The sequence below is a fragment of the Mus musculus genome, chromosome Y, assembly GCF_000001635.26.
Source record: "Mus musculus strain C57BL/6J chromosome Y, GRCm38.p6 C57BL/6J".
NCBI lineage: Eukaryota > Metazoa > Chordata > Mammalia > Rodentia > Muridae > Mus > Mus musculus.
Window position 1 is genome coordinate 7,165,559 of NC_000087.7, and position 17,398 is coordinate 7,182,956.

A 17,398-nucleotide genomic window follows, 5' to 3' on the forward strand; every position below is an offset into this window, starting at 1 on the left:
ACCTGACCCTGTTTTGGGGAGGTCTGTGGAAGGACTTTGGAACTTTGGTCTTGAAGATTCATTCGTTGTTAAGAGCTCTGTGGGATGTTGTGTAGGAGCTTGGAAGATAATGTTGAGAACAGTGCAGAAGATGGAGGCATGGCTTGTGAAATTTCAGAGGGAAAATTAAAGACTCTTTTCAGGGCCATTGCTGTTTTGATTGTGAAGATTCTGTAGTTGTGGTTAGCTGGGGCTGAAGAATCAGCTGTGATTAACAAGATACCAGAACTACTAAAGCAAAAACTTTGCATTACTGGGACTATTGATGCTGGTTAGCTGGAGCTAAGAAATTAGCGGTGATTAAGAAGAGACCAGCATCATTGAGGTGACATCTTCTGGGAAGTGTTTTCTGAGAGCACAGTGGCTGTGTTCCAGATATAGCCAAAGTTGTACATTGTGCTGTGGCTGGACTTGGTAATATGTAAGGGTCACCCAGGTGGTACTGGTTTTGAAGGCATGAAGGGGTCCCACAAAGAAGCTGAGGCTCAGCACTGTGAGAGGCCATGGAAGGCCATTGGTGAAGGTGCAGCCTCAGTTGCAATTGAAGGCCCAGGACTGAAGGGGTCATGCAGTGTTTTGGAGATGCCAGTACCATGAGATGACCACCAAGAGCAGCAGCAGCAGTGGAGTACAGGCATCTGGAGACTAGAGGATGACGCATGTGCTACAAAGTGCATGGCTGGCAAAGTGACCCAAGCCCGTGGAGGAGCCCAGAAGATCGTGAGTTGGATCCCAGACATTGGACGGTTGGAGATTGACTTTTGCTTTTGATTGTGACTGTGCCCTGATATTTTCCCTCCTGAAGGAAGAAACTGTTTTAGTGGAGCCCACAGTTAAGAGACTTTTAATTGTAAAAAGACTTTGGATTTTAAAAGAGATGGATATTTTAAAGAGATTGAAATTTTAAGAATATGTAAAGACTGTGGGACTTTTAAAGTTACTTAGATCTTGGGGATGAATAAGATTGTAAGGGTTGAGGCTTACTAGTGATGTTTTCGTGTGTCAAGTTGACAAGAGGTCAATTGTACTGGCTAGTTTTGTGTCAACTTGACACAGCTGGAGTTATCATAGAGAAAGAAGCTTCAGTTGAGGAAATGCCTCCATGAGATCCAACTGTAAGGCATTTTCTCAATTAGTGATCAAGGGGGAAAGGCCCCTTGTGGGTGGGACCATCTCTGGGCTGGTAGTCTTGGGTTCTATAAGAGAGCAGGCTGAGCAAGCCAGGAGAGGTAAGCCAGTAAAGAACATCCCTCCATGGCTTCTGCATCGGCTCCTGCTTTCTGACCTGCTTGAGTTCCAGTCCTGACTTCCTTGGTGATGAACAGCAGTATGGAAGTGTAAGCCAAATAAACCCTTTCCTCCCCAACTTGCTTCTTGGTCATGATGTTTGTGCAGGAATAGAAACCCTGACTAAGACAGTACCCAACACAGGAAAACAAACATTTTTTTTCAATCCTATAAGTTTACATTTCTGTACTTTGTGATTTTTTTTTAATTTAAGTGATATTTGACACCAGAGTATAGACATAGATATGTAGGTCACCAAGAAATTTGATAAAGTACACAGTAGGATTGGCTAGAGCTTTGTAAACAACCTTTCCAAACTTTTTGGATCCATCATCTCTGGTGTACTGCACCCAGGAACCTATTAAGAAGTCATTGTCATCACCTGATCTCGCCTTAGCCAGAGGGGTCTCTGGAATGATGTGGAGGTTACCTTCCTTGTAGTCATCCAGGAGCTGATAGACGTAGAGGACCAGATCCTTCTTGTAGGAAATGTAAAAATAGTCCTGTAAGAATGGCACCTGGGATAGCACCATCCCACTCCAGTTGTCCTCAGAGCCATCTTTCCCCTCAAATTTGTGTTGTACCTCTCTGCCAACCAGGGCGCTGGAGAGTTGGACATCCCTCACCTGAGGAAAAACTACATTGTGAGGCAAGACCTTAAGATTTAAAATCCTCTCATCGCTGTGGAGCTCCTGTCCGTAGACACTGTCAATTCCGTCATACTTCACCAAATAAAGAGAAGGGTTTGTTTGCAGTTGACCTAGAATGATGGCCTTCCAATGGGTGACAGGCTCATTACCTTCCTTCCACCCGTGAGAAATTCTGCAGCCAACAATATTCCCCAGTGCCTGGGAAGAAGGCTTCCCCCTATTCTTCTTCTTGAGTGATGTCATGCTCAGACTCTTCAGAGGTATTGTCTTCTACCTGGCTGTAGACCTTTTGTGGTAGATCACACTGTCTTGTGGCTTCCATTCTCTTCAAATATCATACTTGCCCATTGCCTGGGACTGAAGATCTTGCCCATTTAAACCAGACACAATGCTGTTGCCTCTGTCATATATATGAGTTCCTGATGGGCAATGGTTATGGGTTGGGAGTGAATGCTGGACCAAGACTCTTCTCTAAGAGAACTTCTGAGCAGGTGAAGAAGACTAGGCTAAACAGTTTTGAGCTCCTAAAATTAATTTTATAAAAATAAGAAGTTAATAAGTCAGCCATGGTGGTACACACATTTAATCCCAGAACTCAGAAGGCAAGGACAGGCAGATTTCTAAATTAGAGACCAGCCTGGTCTACAAAGTGAGTTCCAGTGCAGCCAGTGCTATAGAGAGGAACCCTGTCTCAACAACAACAACAACAACAAGTAAAAGAAAACAAACGAAAATCAAACGAAAGACAAACAAAACAGAAATACAAACAAAAAATAACAAAACAAACAATCAAATGGAGAAGTTAATAGGAAGTGGTGGTGACCCACCCATAACTTTAGTCATAGTAATCAAGAGGCAGAGCAAGGCAGACCTTAGTGAGATAAAGGCTAGTCTGGTCTACACAGTGAGTTTCCTGACAGCCAAATCTAAACATATAGAAACTCAAACAAAATTAACCAAGCAAGCAAACAAACAAACAGACAAAGAAACAAAGAAACTAGGGAAACAAGGAAATAAAAAATAGTGTAATTAACACTAGAGCTCAGAATAACATACTCAGATCAACATTTATTTCTTCAGCCCTGATTTAATCTGCCTCTGATGAGGATCCTCTCCTTGAATTTCTATGTCAATTTAGGTGGTGCTATGACTATTACCCCCAATGATCAAGAAGAAGAGAGAGAAAAAAAAAAAAAGGCCAGGTGGGTCACCATGAATCTCTTGTACGTGTAAGCTCTGAGCTAAGTGCCTGCATTCACAAATATCTTCCCAGGGACACAGCACACCACTGTCCTTCTTTATTGTTTCTCCTGACCCAGCTTCAGAATTATTTGATGAAGCCATTGCATCACTGAACTCAAGAACAACTCAACAAGTCAAGGCAATATCAGCCATTTAGAACTAATATCTTCTAACGTGCACATGGACAAAGAGGAGCTTTGGCATTTTAGTGGAATTGTGATCTAGATATTGTTAGCAAGGATAATAAATTCAGGACATAAACTAACCTAGACCATTCATCTCCCTAGCTAATAAACATGGGGAAAGTAGAATGTACAGTAACTCACTGTAGTAGAGAAAATTTTTAGCTTTCTGTAGCTATGAGGGTCCCAATTACTTCATAAATGTACTTACCCATAGAAAAATATCCTAGTCGTCAAGATTCTTTCTCCTGATACAGACCAGGCACCAAAAGCCTGTGGGAAAAAATGACCTAGCTTTGACATACCACTGTGAAGATAGTGAACTCACCTTCAATGGATTCTAGCGCCTCCAAGTGGAATAGATGCGCAATCTCCAGCCAGTGCTCTATGACATCACACTAGTTCAACTTACATCATAGAACCCCTCTCAGGCTGGTTCCTTCCCTAGTTACACTCACAAACTTTCAGCATCTCGACTTTACCTTTTCATATGGCCTGCTAAAAATAATAAATGAAATCCCAACTGAAAGGCCTGATGATCTGAGTAATATTCTGCCAAAGAATTTCACCCTAGCATTGTTTTTATTGTTTGGTTGTTGGATTTTTATTTGTTTGGTTTGTGTTTTGTTTTGTTTCATTTTTGTTTTTATTTTCGTTCAGAGAAAGTCTTCGATTTCTGACTTGACAACACCCATGGTGGTTATTTTTCATGTTCCAACCTTTTCCTTGGTTATCATTAAGCTGTGCTTCTTATCATAAATATTGCCAGACTCTTTGAGGCAGCACACTGGATAGCACACCAATTTTCACTTTATGAAAACCCACAGTTAGAGGAGGACTATTTTTATGCAAAAAAAGCAGGAATTTGACAGGGTTAAATGACATGTATTGAAAGCAATGGCAATCATGAATTATGGATTCTTTGGAAAGTAAGAGGACAACATAGATCTTGGGCATGCTTACAAAGTTGTGATAAAATTAAAAAAAAAAACCTGATATCTCCCAGTCATATTTTAAAGGTTTTTAAAATTTACCAGCAATTCTGATTATAAGGAATTTCATAGATTAAATTCAGTACAACAGGATGAAATAGATGAGGTAATTTTACTTTTGAAATATGTGTAGACAGAATACTGGACACAGGTAAGTATAAAATTTACTTACAAATTAGAGGACACTTTAATTGTTCATACCACATAGATCTTCAGTTCTTCAAAAAAAAAATCCTTTTCAGTACATTCCACGGTCCCCACCACACCCTGTACATCCTCTTCATAGGATATGACACTATCCATAGAGAGCCAAATCCTTCAAAAACAGTCATCAAAAAAAAAATCATTCCTTAAGGTGTGGCCACAGGCCAATGTGATGGAGGATCTTTATCTGAGATTCTATCTTCCCAGGTTGATCTAAGTTCACAAAAAAAAAAAAAAAAAAAAAAAAAAAACTAAGAAGGACCTCTACATATCCATATCGTCAATATTGATTGCCTCACTGTATGAAACATACATGCTATGGAGTGATTTTAGATGTCAAATACTGTATGAATGCCTTAAAAATGAGAGACAGAAAGAGAGAGAGAGAGAGAATAGAGAGAGAGAGAGAGAGAGAGAGAGAGAGAGAGAGAGAGAGATATTAATATATTTCTCATCTATGTGTATTAGTGCAGGGCTTTTTTTTTTTTTTCAAAAAACTGGATGGAACGGTAAAATACTATATATTAGGTTAGACAAGTATAACTCAAAATAACAATTTGAAAATATAAATTTAATAAGGGACATTAAAAAATAGGAGGTATTTTGGAAGAGTAAGCGCAGCAGCAGGGGGGGAGATCTGATAGCAATGGAGGATATTGGGGTCGATGAAGATGGTAAAAGGACACTATAAACCTGTGCAAAGGTTCACAGAAAAGGCCTGCGACTTGTACACTTAAAAAACACTGGTATAAAGTAACAGAGTCCAAATAATATTTTGATTAATTTGGGGAATTTATTTTCAAGCCACTATAAAATGTATTTGTATTTTTCAACTCACGTGTGGTTCTTGCTATGTTGAACATGATATGGGTGACAGCATATGGTAAGGTGCTTCAATGTTTGTGTATCATTTATCATCAAATGCACATGTAACTCAGTGAGCTGCTAGGCTATCACAAGGAAGGAGGTATCTAAAGATCTTAAGTGTACATGACGTAGGGAGAATAATGGCCCCACACTACTATAGATGTTGAAATAATCCTATGTCTTTCCCCAAAATAATTTTCTGAAGATTAATCCCCAGGTGTGAATATATTTGGAAGAAATTGAATCGGTCAGGAGGGATATGACCTACATATAAAAATAATTTAATAATGCTGTTTAGAAAAGGTTTAATTATGAAAGGGAGTTTGGTTCCCTCTTTTCTCTTTCTAGCCCATTGGATCCCACTGTGATGACATCATCTCACAAGAATTCTTTCATTTGCTGATGGTGTGTTCATCATTGAATATGCAGACTCCTGAAAAGAGTCATACAAAATATGCTTCATTATATACTAGACAATTAGTGTCATTTTGTTTGGCAATATGATTATTGCCAAATTGTATGGCAATATGATTAATATATAAATGTATGATTATGCCTCAGAATCATGAGCAACTGGGCCATATGCGAAATACAATTACTATATTTCTGCTGACTGAAGATCCGATGGGTTAAATGTTATCATGTGTGCTGTTCATGAGAGGAAGCAGCATAGATGGTGAGTATAGATCAGAGAGGAACATCCAATAAGGACACTATGTAAGGAACCCTAGGAAGAGCACCATCACTGCTTTTAGCTAGTAGACATATTTTTAGAATCCCCACTTTCTATTGTGGAAAAGAAAACTGTATTACTCTAATTTACTAAGTATGGTCATTTGATACATCAGTGATCATCACCAAGGTGAAAAGGTTTTGACATAAGTTTGGGGACTCAGAAGAAGCCTGTTCTGGGAAAACCCATTGCCTTCAAAGTACGGAGACTTCTGATCAGCAACACTGGATAAACAGTCTACATTGGCAGCAGTAGCCCCATTGTGTCCAAATTAGTGCTTTTCAAACCATGGAATGAGACTCCTCTGAGTGTTAAAACAACCCTTTCACAAGTGTCACATATCATATATCTTGTTTATAAGATATATACTTTACAATTCATGACTATAGTAAAATTATATTTATGAAGTTTCAATGAAATAACATTGTTGTGGAGCTGTATATTAAAGATTCACAACATTTTGAAGATTGAGGACCACTAGTCCTGACTTCTCTAAAGCATGCCTGTCACTATGGGCTGGAGGAATAATCCCCTTTATTCAATCAGGCAAACGCAGAAAAATCAAAACACTATCCAATAGTTATTAAAGTTAAACATCTATTGTACCACAGTCGATAGGCAGGGCATGCTGGCATATTAGACAAATGAGATCAAAATGAAAATCACTGTGACCAAATGAGAAGCAGAGGAGAATAACCAGTACCCTAGTGGTGACATAAGTGGGTATTAGCCCAGACACTTAGAATACCCAAGATACAAGATATAATCTTCAAAACATATGAAACTTAAGGAGATTGAAGACCAAAATGCTGACACTGTGCCCCTTCTTAGAATTGGGAACAAAACACCCATGGAAGGAGTTACAGGGACAACCTTTGGAGCTGAGACAAAAGGATGGACCATGTAGAGACTGCCATTCCTAGGGATCCATCCCATAATCAGCCTCCAAACACTGACACCATTGCATATACTGGCAACATTTTGCTGGAAGGACCCAGATTTAGTTGTCTCTTGTGAGGCTATGCCATGGCCTAGCAAACACAGAAGTGGATGCTCACAGTCAGCTATTGGATGAATCACAGGGACAGAAATGGAGGAGGTAGAGAAGGTACCCAAGGAGCTAAAGGGGTCTGCAATCCCATAAGTGGAACAACAATATGAACTAAAGAAACCCCCCAGAGCTCATTTTTCTAGCAGCATATCAGAGCTCATGTTTCTAGCTGCAGTTGTATCAGAAGATGGACTAGTTGGTCATCATTGGAAAGAGAGCCCCATCAGTCTTGCAAACTTTATATGCCTTAGTTCAGGGGTATGCCAGGGACAAGATGTGGTGGTGGGGGTTGAGGTGGGTATGGGGGGAATTTAGGGATAGTATTGGAAATGTAAATGAAAAAACACCTAATTAAAAACAAAAATGAGGAAACCATTGTCAGAACCACCAACAAGAATTTTAAATAACTGCCCTAAAGTCTGGATTTAGAATTCCATGAGAATCTTCCAAAACAAAAGAAAATGCAGAATCTTGCTGAAGTAATTGGAGAAACAAGAGAAAAGCAAAGGAGAATTCATCACATAAAAACAGACAGAAGAAGTAGGAGTTAAAGACATATTTGGGCAAGATGAATAGTGAAGTAGAGATTAGAGCAAGCAGAAAGGACTGAGGAGATAGCTCACTGCTTAGGCCCACTGATTGCTTTTGCACAGGACCAGGGTTCAATTTCTAACACCCACATGGTTGTTCACAACCACCTGCAATTCTAGTTCTAGACGATCTGATGACCTCTTTGGACAACACACACAGACACACACAGACACACACACACACACACACACACACACACACACACACACACACACACACACACACACACACACACATCACACACATACACTCACCCAAAGAGAAAAAAAATCTTTTAGAAAACAACTATACAAACAAAAAGGAGTCAAGTATAGTTTTATTCCACTTTAATACCAGCACTCAGAAGCAGGCTAAACTCTGTAAGTTGAATGACTGCCTAGCTGATAGGTGTGTTTTCAGAATTTAATTTTTCGACTCTTTTTCTTTTTCTTTTTTTTTTTTTGTTTTTCTTTTTTTTTTTTTTTTGGATTTTAGGACTATTTCAGTATTTGTTTAAAGATTCTAGATTTTTTTTTGATTTACTTTTTCTAATATTTTAGGCTTTTTTTCTGGTTTTTTAGTATTTTACTGTTTCCAGGTTTTTTTTTTTTTTTGGGGGGGGGCGGGAGGGTAAAGCTCTTTGGGTTATTTAGAGTTTTAGGGTTTTAATGGTTTTAAATTTGTCCTTACAAGTTTTTTGTTTGTTTGTTTGTTTCTTTGTTTGTTTTGGGTAGGGTTGAGGTTTATTTATTTATTTATTTATTTATTTATTTATTTATTTATTTATTTATTTATTTATTTATTTATTTATTTATTTATTTATTTTATTTGGATCTTGATTTCTCCTAGAAATTTAAGGTATTTCAGGGTTTTAGGGCTTTTTAGGGTTTATAAATAATTTTAGGATAATTGTATTTTTTGTGTGTGTTTTTGTTCTTCCTGTTTTGTTTTGTTTTCTTTTTGTTTCTTTTTATACTTTTAGTGTTTTATAGGGTTTTAGGATTTTGTAAGGGTATTTTGTTTTCTTGTGTGTGTGTTTGCTTTTTTTTATGGGTTTAGGATTATTTTTATATCTTAGGATTTTAGTTATTGTTTCAGGGTTTTGTAGGTATTTTGGGGGGGGTAGGATTGTTTTTATAGTCTCAGGATTTTAGTTAGGGTTTCAGGGTATTGTAGGTTTTTTGTTGTTGTTTGTTTGTTTGTTTGTTTGTTTTGTTTTGTTTTGCTTTTTTAAGCGGGTTTTCAAGGTTTTTTTTTGAGTTTCAGTTTTGATGTGTTTTTAGAACTTTTTAAAGGAACTTTTTTTAGGGTTTTATAGTTCTTTTGGGTCTTTTTACTGTTGTTGAGATTGTTTTAGAATTTTAGGGTTTTTCTTTATTTTTTAGTTTTGTTTTGTTTTGTTTTTTAATTTAATTAAGGAATTTTTAAAAATTGTTTTAAGCATTTTAAGCATTTTTCTTTTAATAAGGTTTGTAAAATGATTTTCATTTCCAGTGTTTTTGGCGATTTTTTAAGGCAGTAGAATTTGTAGTTGTTGGGGTAGTTGTTTTGTACTTTTTCATTTTCTTTTTTTTTTTTAATTGTTTTTTATTGTCTCATTAGGGATCTAGACTTGTAGAGTTTTTGGATTTTTTTTAGGGTTTTATAATTTTTTTAGGGTCTTTTTAGAGTTCTTGTGTTTTCTTATTTGTAGAATTTTAGGGTTTTAAAAATGTTTATTAAGAATTTAAAAAATATCTTTTTTGGGTCATTTAGTGTTTGTTTAATAATTTTAGGGTTTTTTAGGGTTTTAGGTTTTGCATTACTATTTTACATTTTTTTTTTACGGTTTTTAAATGATTTTAGGGTTATTCTCAGTGTATTTGACAAGATTTTTTTTTAAGGCTTAGTGTGGTTGTTGTTGTTCTTGTCTTGTTTGTTTGTTTGTGGTAATGATTTTATGGTTTTTGGGTCTTTGTAGAGATCTATATTTTTTGTTGATTTTTTTGTTTGTTTTTCTTTAGGGTTTTAGGTTCTTTTAGTTTTCTTTTTTCAAAAATTTTATGTTTTTTTGTTTGTTTGTTTGTTTGTTTGTTTAGGGATTTTGTTGTTTATTTAAAGCTTCAAGTTTATTTTCTTTTCTCTTCTTTTTCTTTTTTCTTTTTTAGAGTTTTTAGGGTCTTTAAGGTTCTGTCTCTAAGAACATAGAAACTGAACCTATTGCTTTTAGATTATCTATAAAATGTATTCCATTCTGAAAACAAGAAACAGTATAAAGTCATGTTTGTTCATTTGCGTGTATGTCCCCAGGAGCTATAGATTATGTGTGCCTAATGCAGAGCTCTAGAATATGTCCTGATCATACAGATTTAATTGTCACATCATGAAAGTTCAAGAACTATACTATAAAGCTATATCTATGTATCCTAGTTTATTCATCTTTCAAACAAATATAGTAGAAATGTCACAGAGGGCAGAATTTATTGATCATAATTTTGAAAAAGGATCTCAAACGTCATTAAATCAAGTATCTTATACTAGCCAAACTCTACCCATCTATCCAGTTCACTCCTGTAAGAATAATTGCACCTGGGTTTTGGTTAATTCTTACTAAATTCTCCAGTTAAAAAAAGGTCTTTATTAGCCCCCTTCCAGCTTAGTGAAAAACTCCATTCACTCTCCTTCTGAAAGCAAAAGCATTTTTCGTTCACAGACTATGTTAATTTTACAACATTTGCCCCTGGATGGTTTCCATTTCCACAGTTGTGTTTGCCATGACTCAATATTTCATCTCTATTCAGACAACTCCTCTCATATACCACAGGTTAATACACAAAGGCTCATTTGTGAGTCACGCCAAGAAAGCAGAATGAACTTGGGGGATACAGAAGAGGGAAAGACACAAGAGCAACAGAAGTATCATTAAGCTGGATAGTACTCTAGAATACTGCATGCTATTCATGTATCCTGTGGATCCAGAAATTCATCTAGACTGGACCCTATTTATCCATTGGAAGGATGTAGTCTGAAGCTTAGCCTATTAACTGGCAGCTCCCATAGCTTTGAACCGATCCAATGATTTTTATCTTCCACACACCACTCAGTAGTATCCAAGCTTCATTCCCTGACACAGGCAAAAGCCCTGAAAAAGAAAAGAAAGCACTGTACTGTGTGCTAGGGTAGTGCTCCTAGAAGGTATTGGCAATCTGCACTGAATCTATTACCACAACTGCAAAGGTATGTGGCACAGGCAATCCAAGTATCACCATGCTTCCCATTTTATCTCTCCAGTCTATATATCCACGCCCAACTCTACACACTATGCTCCTAATCCTAGGGATCAATTTGAGGTCTCATAAATACCACCATGTATAACCCCAGACGATGAGAGAAGTTTGAAGCACATTGATAGATTTTAAGTCTGACAATTGTTGATGCCATCAAAACAGTTTTCTGAGGTGTGTTGTGCTTTTGTCAAACGATGGGGCTAGAATGGCCCTGCCAAGATCTGAAGCAGAAAAAATAGTTTTTTTGTTTGTTTGTTTGTTTGTTTGTTTGTTTTGTTTGTTTGTTTTTCTATTATTATATTGGAACATGCCATCATCAATTGCACTGCCTCAGTCTAAAATAAGAGATGATACTTACAGTTATTTGCTGCCATCTCTAAAGTCTGGGCAAGGCAACTCCTGGAATTCTCCAAGCCTTGCTTCTTACCAGTTCTAGGCTATATGCTGTCAGGATAATATTCTAAACAGGGAATTCTATGGATATCGAGATTTCAATAGTTTTCACTTCAAAAATATAGTAAAAAATTTCCAATTGTACATTTATTTTTGTATTTCTGGACAACATTTTCCTACTGAAGTGACAGAAATATTTACTATTTTTATATCTTTATACTAACATTATATTTCTGTTTAATTTGTAGAGGACAGTTTATTTGAGACAGTCTTACATTACTCATGCTGAACTCATACACACTATGTAGCTATGGACAGTCAAAGGCCTTGAAACTCCTAAATTCAACTGCCCATTGCTGGGATTACAGATTACAGTACCATAGCTATTAAAAGATTTTCTATGACTGATAAAAGAGGTGAGGATTTGACTTTACGATGTCGGTATTTTTCTAATTGTAGTCATAGTTTATATTGAATAGTCATTATGTAAAATGTAACAGAGATTCTGGTCTTTCAAATTTCTACTCACTAGTAGATCAGTTAATACATTTAAATATCTGCTAAAAATATCATGGCATACAGGAGAACAGTAGTTTAAGATCTTGCCTAGGGTGGTTTCTGATTTTTAAAAGATTCAGAAACTAGGAGTAGATTTATGAGTTTAAAATGAATGAGCATGTCTTATCTAATTTGCCAATGTTATACATAATACTACAAAACATAAATTTTATGTTTTTAGAATTATTTTCCTCAAAACACATATATTTTTGACCAAATGAGCTAGAATTACTCATAACAAATATTTAATATTATAAAAAGCCTAAATTTTTGTTGAAATAAAATGAAACTTATTCTGTTGAATTTATTGTAGTCTGTTATTTTGATAAGTATTTCTGAGGTTTTTAGAGATCTAAAGACAAAATATTCAGTGTATTTTTTTATGATAATTTCCAAGTAAGTTAGTATACTGAGACTAGGCTGGTAATCCCAAGGCCCCCACTACAAAGAGGTTCTAGCTTTTGGTCTGTAATTGACTACAGTGTTTTTTGCCATGCTATGAAAGGTTTAAAAATTGCCTTCATTTGGAGTATTTATTTAATTTTTATCTGTAGTCCCTATCTCTTTCCTGAACTGACTCATAATGGCAGCAACCTCCACGTTTTTCGCAGGCAGGAAATGATCTCCTGTTGATTTCAAATTGAATACCCCCCAAACAATTAACCAACCAAATTAAAAAAAAAATGGTTAATATGGTAAGTGCCTCAGATCTTACTTGGAAACCATTTGATGACTACAGTGATTGTTATATTAATGGGGAGATGATCTAAAATAGTTTGGTGATATTCTTCCACAGGAATATTTTGCCAGGGTTGTTAGGAAAGTTGTTTCCATACACTTTTTTTTTTTTTTTTTTTTTTTTTTTTTTTTTTTTTACAAAATAGGGACTAAGTTTAGGATTGTAAAAACTAATTTGCTAGTTTGAGTTGGTTTTCTAAAATAAACGACAGAGTCCAGATGACAACAGTAAGTAATCTTGTCTATCTTTCAACTATACCTGAGGCTGACATATTGTAAAAACTGGTAATCCTCTCTTCATCTCTCAGCAAATGTCTGCCTCTTGGAAATTTATGATCTCGTCTCCATTAAAATTCTTAGTGGTTTTCATTGGTACAGTATGTAACCATACCTCTCTGATTTACAATTCAGTAGGACTAAAACAGAACCAAGGATAGTTAGATAATGAGACTTAATTTAGTTTCATATGTCAAACACAAGGCTGGTTTCTCCATTCCTACTTGATACATAGGTATACGAGGTTAATTATAAAGTCATTTATTATACCAACCACTGTATTTACTTGTTCTTTATTGAATTTCTGTACACCCACATACAACTTCTGAAACATATTTTTATACTGCTCATATAATTTGTTGTTGATTATGTCCCTGTAAAGTAAAGTAATGAAAGCAGTCAAATTTATACAAATAGGAAAAGAACGCTCAAAAAAAATTAAATTGTTCTTTTCATAATATAAAAAGAAAAATAGCAGTAAAACATCATCAAATGGGAAGTAATTACAGATTTTTTTTCCTAAGAGATTATCAGAGAAGTTTTATTTCATGTTTTAGATTTTCAAAATTAAAGTTTACAGACAGATAAATAGATAGATAGATAGATAAAAAATAGATAGAAAGATGATAGATAGATAGATAATCTTTTTTAGAAAATTAATTGTATTTCAAAGTAGGGTTTTATTCTGTTCTACCGAATAGAAGGTCTAATTTTTTTCCTATATTGACTCAGTTAAAATTTAGTGTATAGCATAATTCAATTAAAATATACAAATTGCCTGTATATATAACTGATCCTTTTCCATACTGTTAAACATAATAAACCATAAAGTACATTTCTAAAAATTTGTGCAAAACTTCTGTATTTCCACAACAAATGTAAATCAAAATTTAAAATCTTATTAACATTTACTTAAAGTAGAAAATACCTTTCTTTTACTCACACCAAGCAAGTGAAAGATCTGTGTGACAAGAACTTCAAGTCTCTGAAGAAAGAAATTGAAAATCTCAGAAGATGGAAAGACCTCCCATGCTTATAGATTGGCACGATTAATTCAGTAAAAATGGTCATCTTGCCAAAAGTAATCTATACATTCAGTGAAATCTCAATCAAAATTCAAACTTAATTATTCATAAAGATAGAAAGAACAATTTACAAAATCATCTGGAATAAAAAAAATCCAGGATACGGAAAAAACTATTCTCAACAATAAAAGAACTTCAGAGGGAATCATCCTCGAGCTCAAGCTGTAGAATAGAGCAATAGAGATAAAAATATATGCTAATGACAAAAAGACTATGACTTCATTAAATACACAGGCAAATGGAAGGGTATAAAATATATCATCCTGTGTGAGGTAACCCAATCCCAAAATTACAAACATGGCACACACTCACTGATGAAGGGATATTATTCTAAAAATTCAGAATATCCAAAATGTAATTCACAGACCACATGAAGGTCAAGCAGAAAGAATATGAGAGTGTGGGTGTTTCAATCCCTCTTAGAATGGGGAACACAATACTCCTTGGAAAAAATATGGAGACAAAATGCAGAGCAGAGACTGAAGAAATAACTATCCATTGTCTGCCCAACCTGTGGATTCATCCCATATACAGACACCAAACCCAGTCACTGTTGTGGATACCAACACGTGCTTGCTGACAGGAGCCAAATATGGCTATCTCCTGAGAAGCTCAGCCATTTCTTGGCAAGAAAAGAGGCTGATGCTCACAGACAACTATCAGACTGATCATGGCGTCCCCAGTAGACCAGTTACAGGAAGAACTGAAGGAGCTGAATGGGTTTGCAACCTTATAGGAAGAACAACAATATGAACCAACCAGACTTTCCAGAGCACCCAGGGACTAAGCACCAACCCATGGTTCCAGCTGCATATATGGCAGAGTATGACTTTGTCAGACATCAGTGGGAGGAGAGGTTCTTGGTCCTGTGAAGGCTTGATTCCCCAGTGTAAGAATGTACCAGGGTGGGGAGGGTAAAATGGGTAGATGGAGGAAGACCCTCGTAGAAACACAGAGAGGGTAAATGGAATAGGGATTATCTGGGGTGAAACAAAGAAAGGACTAATATTTGATATGTAAAGAAAGATAATATCTAGTAAAAATAAAAAAATAAATAAATAAATAAATAAATAAAAATAGTTACAAAACACTACATATAAAAATAATTCACTATTATGTCATACATTATATTAACTAATATTTCCTAATATAGAAATTATGCTAATACTATATAGTTTTAAAAAATTATATATCCAAAAATGTACCTTCAAATTTTCCCAGAAGATTTTGTACTGGAAATCTATAAAGAAATTAAAGTTTTAAAAAGTAAGAATGCAGATGTTAGAGTTTGATGGCTCAGCTTTTGACCTACAGGCATGACAATGAGAGTTTGACCCACACCACTATACCCTCCAAGAAAACCATTAAAATTAAAGATTAATCATACAGAATTATTGTTTGGTATATACATCATATGCAAAATAGTAATATAGATTACTTGCTATAAAATCAATTATACTTTCTTTGAAATACTTACACTAAGAAGGAAATAATAAGTTTGAACATATTGCAGTATATCCAATTACTTCTTCAGAATTTGCATTCTAATTATCATTAGTTACTGGAGATTCTGTTCTTGGTTGGTAATACAACAAGATATATAAAAAAAAATTTTTTTTGCAAATATTAATGAAATACTTTTCGCCTGACTGGACTTATATTTTAATGCTACACAAAGAAGCTCTGCATTCAATCTTCAACAATGAAAAAATAAATAAATAAAAAATAAAATTTATATATAAAAAATATAGAAGACATGTTTCCTTAGGCCCCAGTAAATTTGTAAGGCTAGGTACATCATTTTCAAGGACAGTCTACACTGCACATGTGCTTTGAGATAGTACTGAAATATAGAGTTAGAGCTTACCTTCCTATACCAAAACAACACATACATAATCACAGCCTTCCCTGAATTATGTCTGAAGTACCAGCTCTTCTGAGGTTGAGAGGAGCCTCTGGATTTGGAAGCACTTTGGCGCCTATATATACAAATTTTGGAAATCTGGTCTTTCAAAACCAGATAAAGGAAAATGAAGACTAGTTTTCAGTTTGTTTTCAATGAATTCCTGGTGGGCAGCAGGAGCACAGAAAAGGATCTAGTCTGTTTCCACCACTAACTGACCCCCAGTTTACTCACAACTCACATCCCCAGGCCCCAAGAATACTTTTAGGATCTCCAATTCCCTAGCCTTCCTGGTGTCTGCTAGGTGATAATTTGTTCAATCTCCTGCCCATAGCGAAAAAGTTTTCTGTTTTTCTTGGGTAAAGTGGATTGTGAACCCAGAAGCATCAACCGCAGGAGTCCAATGAGGGTCACCTGCTCTCCTTTCTCCTTTAGTAACACCTCCATTCCTCCACCATCATCCCACTGGGACCCCCAGCTGAACCAGGATTAAACATCTTTCAACAGTTCACTGACTCCCTCTACAAAGACTTCTCCCTACCATGCTTCATCAAGAACTTTACTTCCTCAGGAACTCAGCTTCCTGGCCATCACAAAGCATACTGAGTAACAGGTTTTGGACAGCAGGAAAACAATCTTAGCCAAGCCCATTGCTGATTGGCCCTGTTTACACATTCCTACAAAGGGTGAGAGAGGATTTATCAGTCATCTGTCATCACAGTAGCAAAAAGAAGGTAGTATTTTAGCTTCCACTACTATTAAGAGTTTTTCCATTTTTCAAGTTTGCAATACTAACTTGAAAGTAATAAACAAAACAAAACAAAACACCAAAGAAGTCTCTCCTACTTAGTTTTGGTTGAAGGGACTGTCGTGTGTAATTCTAAATTGTTTTATTTATTTACCTAACGTGTTTTTGCACATTTGTATTTTTACAACATGCATGTATGGTGTTTATACAACATTCATGTCTGGTGCTCTTAGAAACTAGAATAGGATGGCAAAATCCCCTGGATCTTGAATTAAAAATTGTTGTGAGCCATTATGTGGGTCCTAAGAACTAAACCTTGGTTCTGTCCAAGAGCAACAAGTGTTCTTAATGTCTAAGTCATCTTTCTTTTTTTTTCCCATTTTTATTAGGTATTTAGCTCATTTACATTTCCAATGCTATACCAAAAGACCCCATACCCACCCACGCCCACTCCCCTACCCACCCACTCCCCCTTTTTGGCCCTTGCATTCCCCTGTACTGGAGCATATAAAGTTTGCAAGTCCAATGGGCCTCTCTTTCCAGTGATGGCCGACTAGGCCATCTTTTGATACATATGCAGCCAGAGTCAAGAGCTCCGGGGTACTGGTTAGTTC

The 17,398-nt window shown here is 35.9% G+C and overlaps 1 protein-coding gene across 1 annotated transcript; it reads right to left on the reverse strand.

The window, feature by feature from the left end:
* Positions 1–1,535: 1,535 nt before the first annotated feature.
* Positions 1,536–2,219, reverse strand: Gm21244 (predicted gene, 21244). The gene has a single exon (XM_017318880.1). The coding sequence runs from the start codon at positions 2,217–2,219 to the stop codon at positions 1,536–1,538; it is 684 nt and encodes a 227-aa protein (XP_017174369.1).
* Between the last annotated feature and the right edge of the window lie 15,179 nt (positions 2,220–17,398).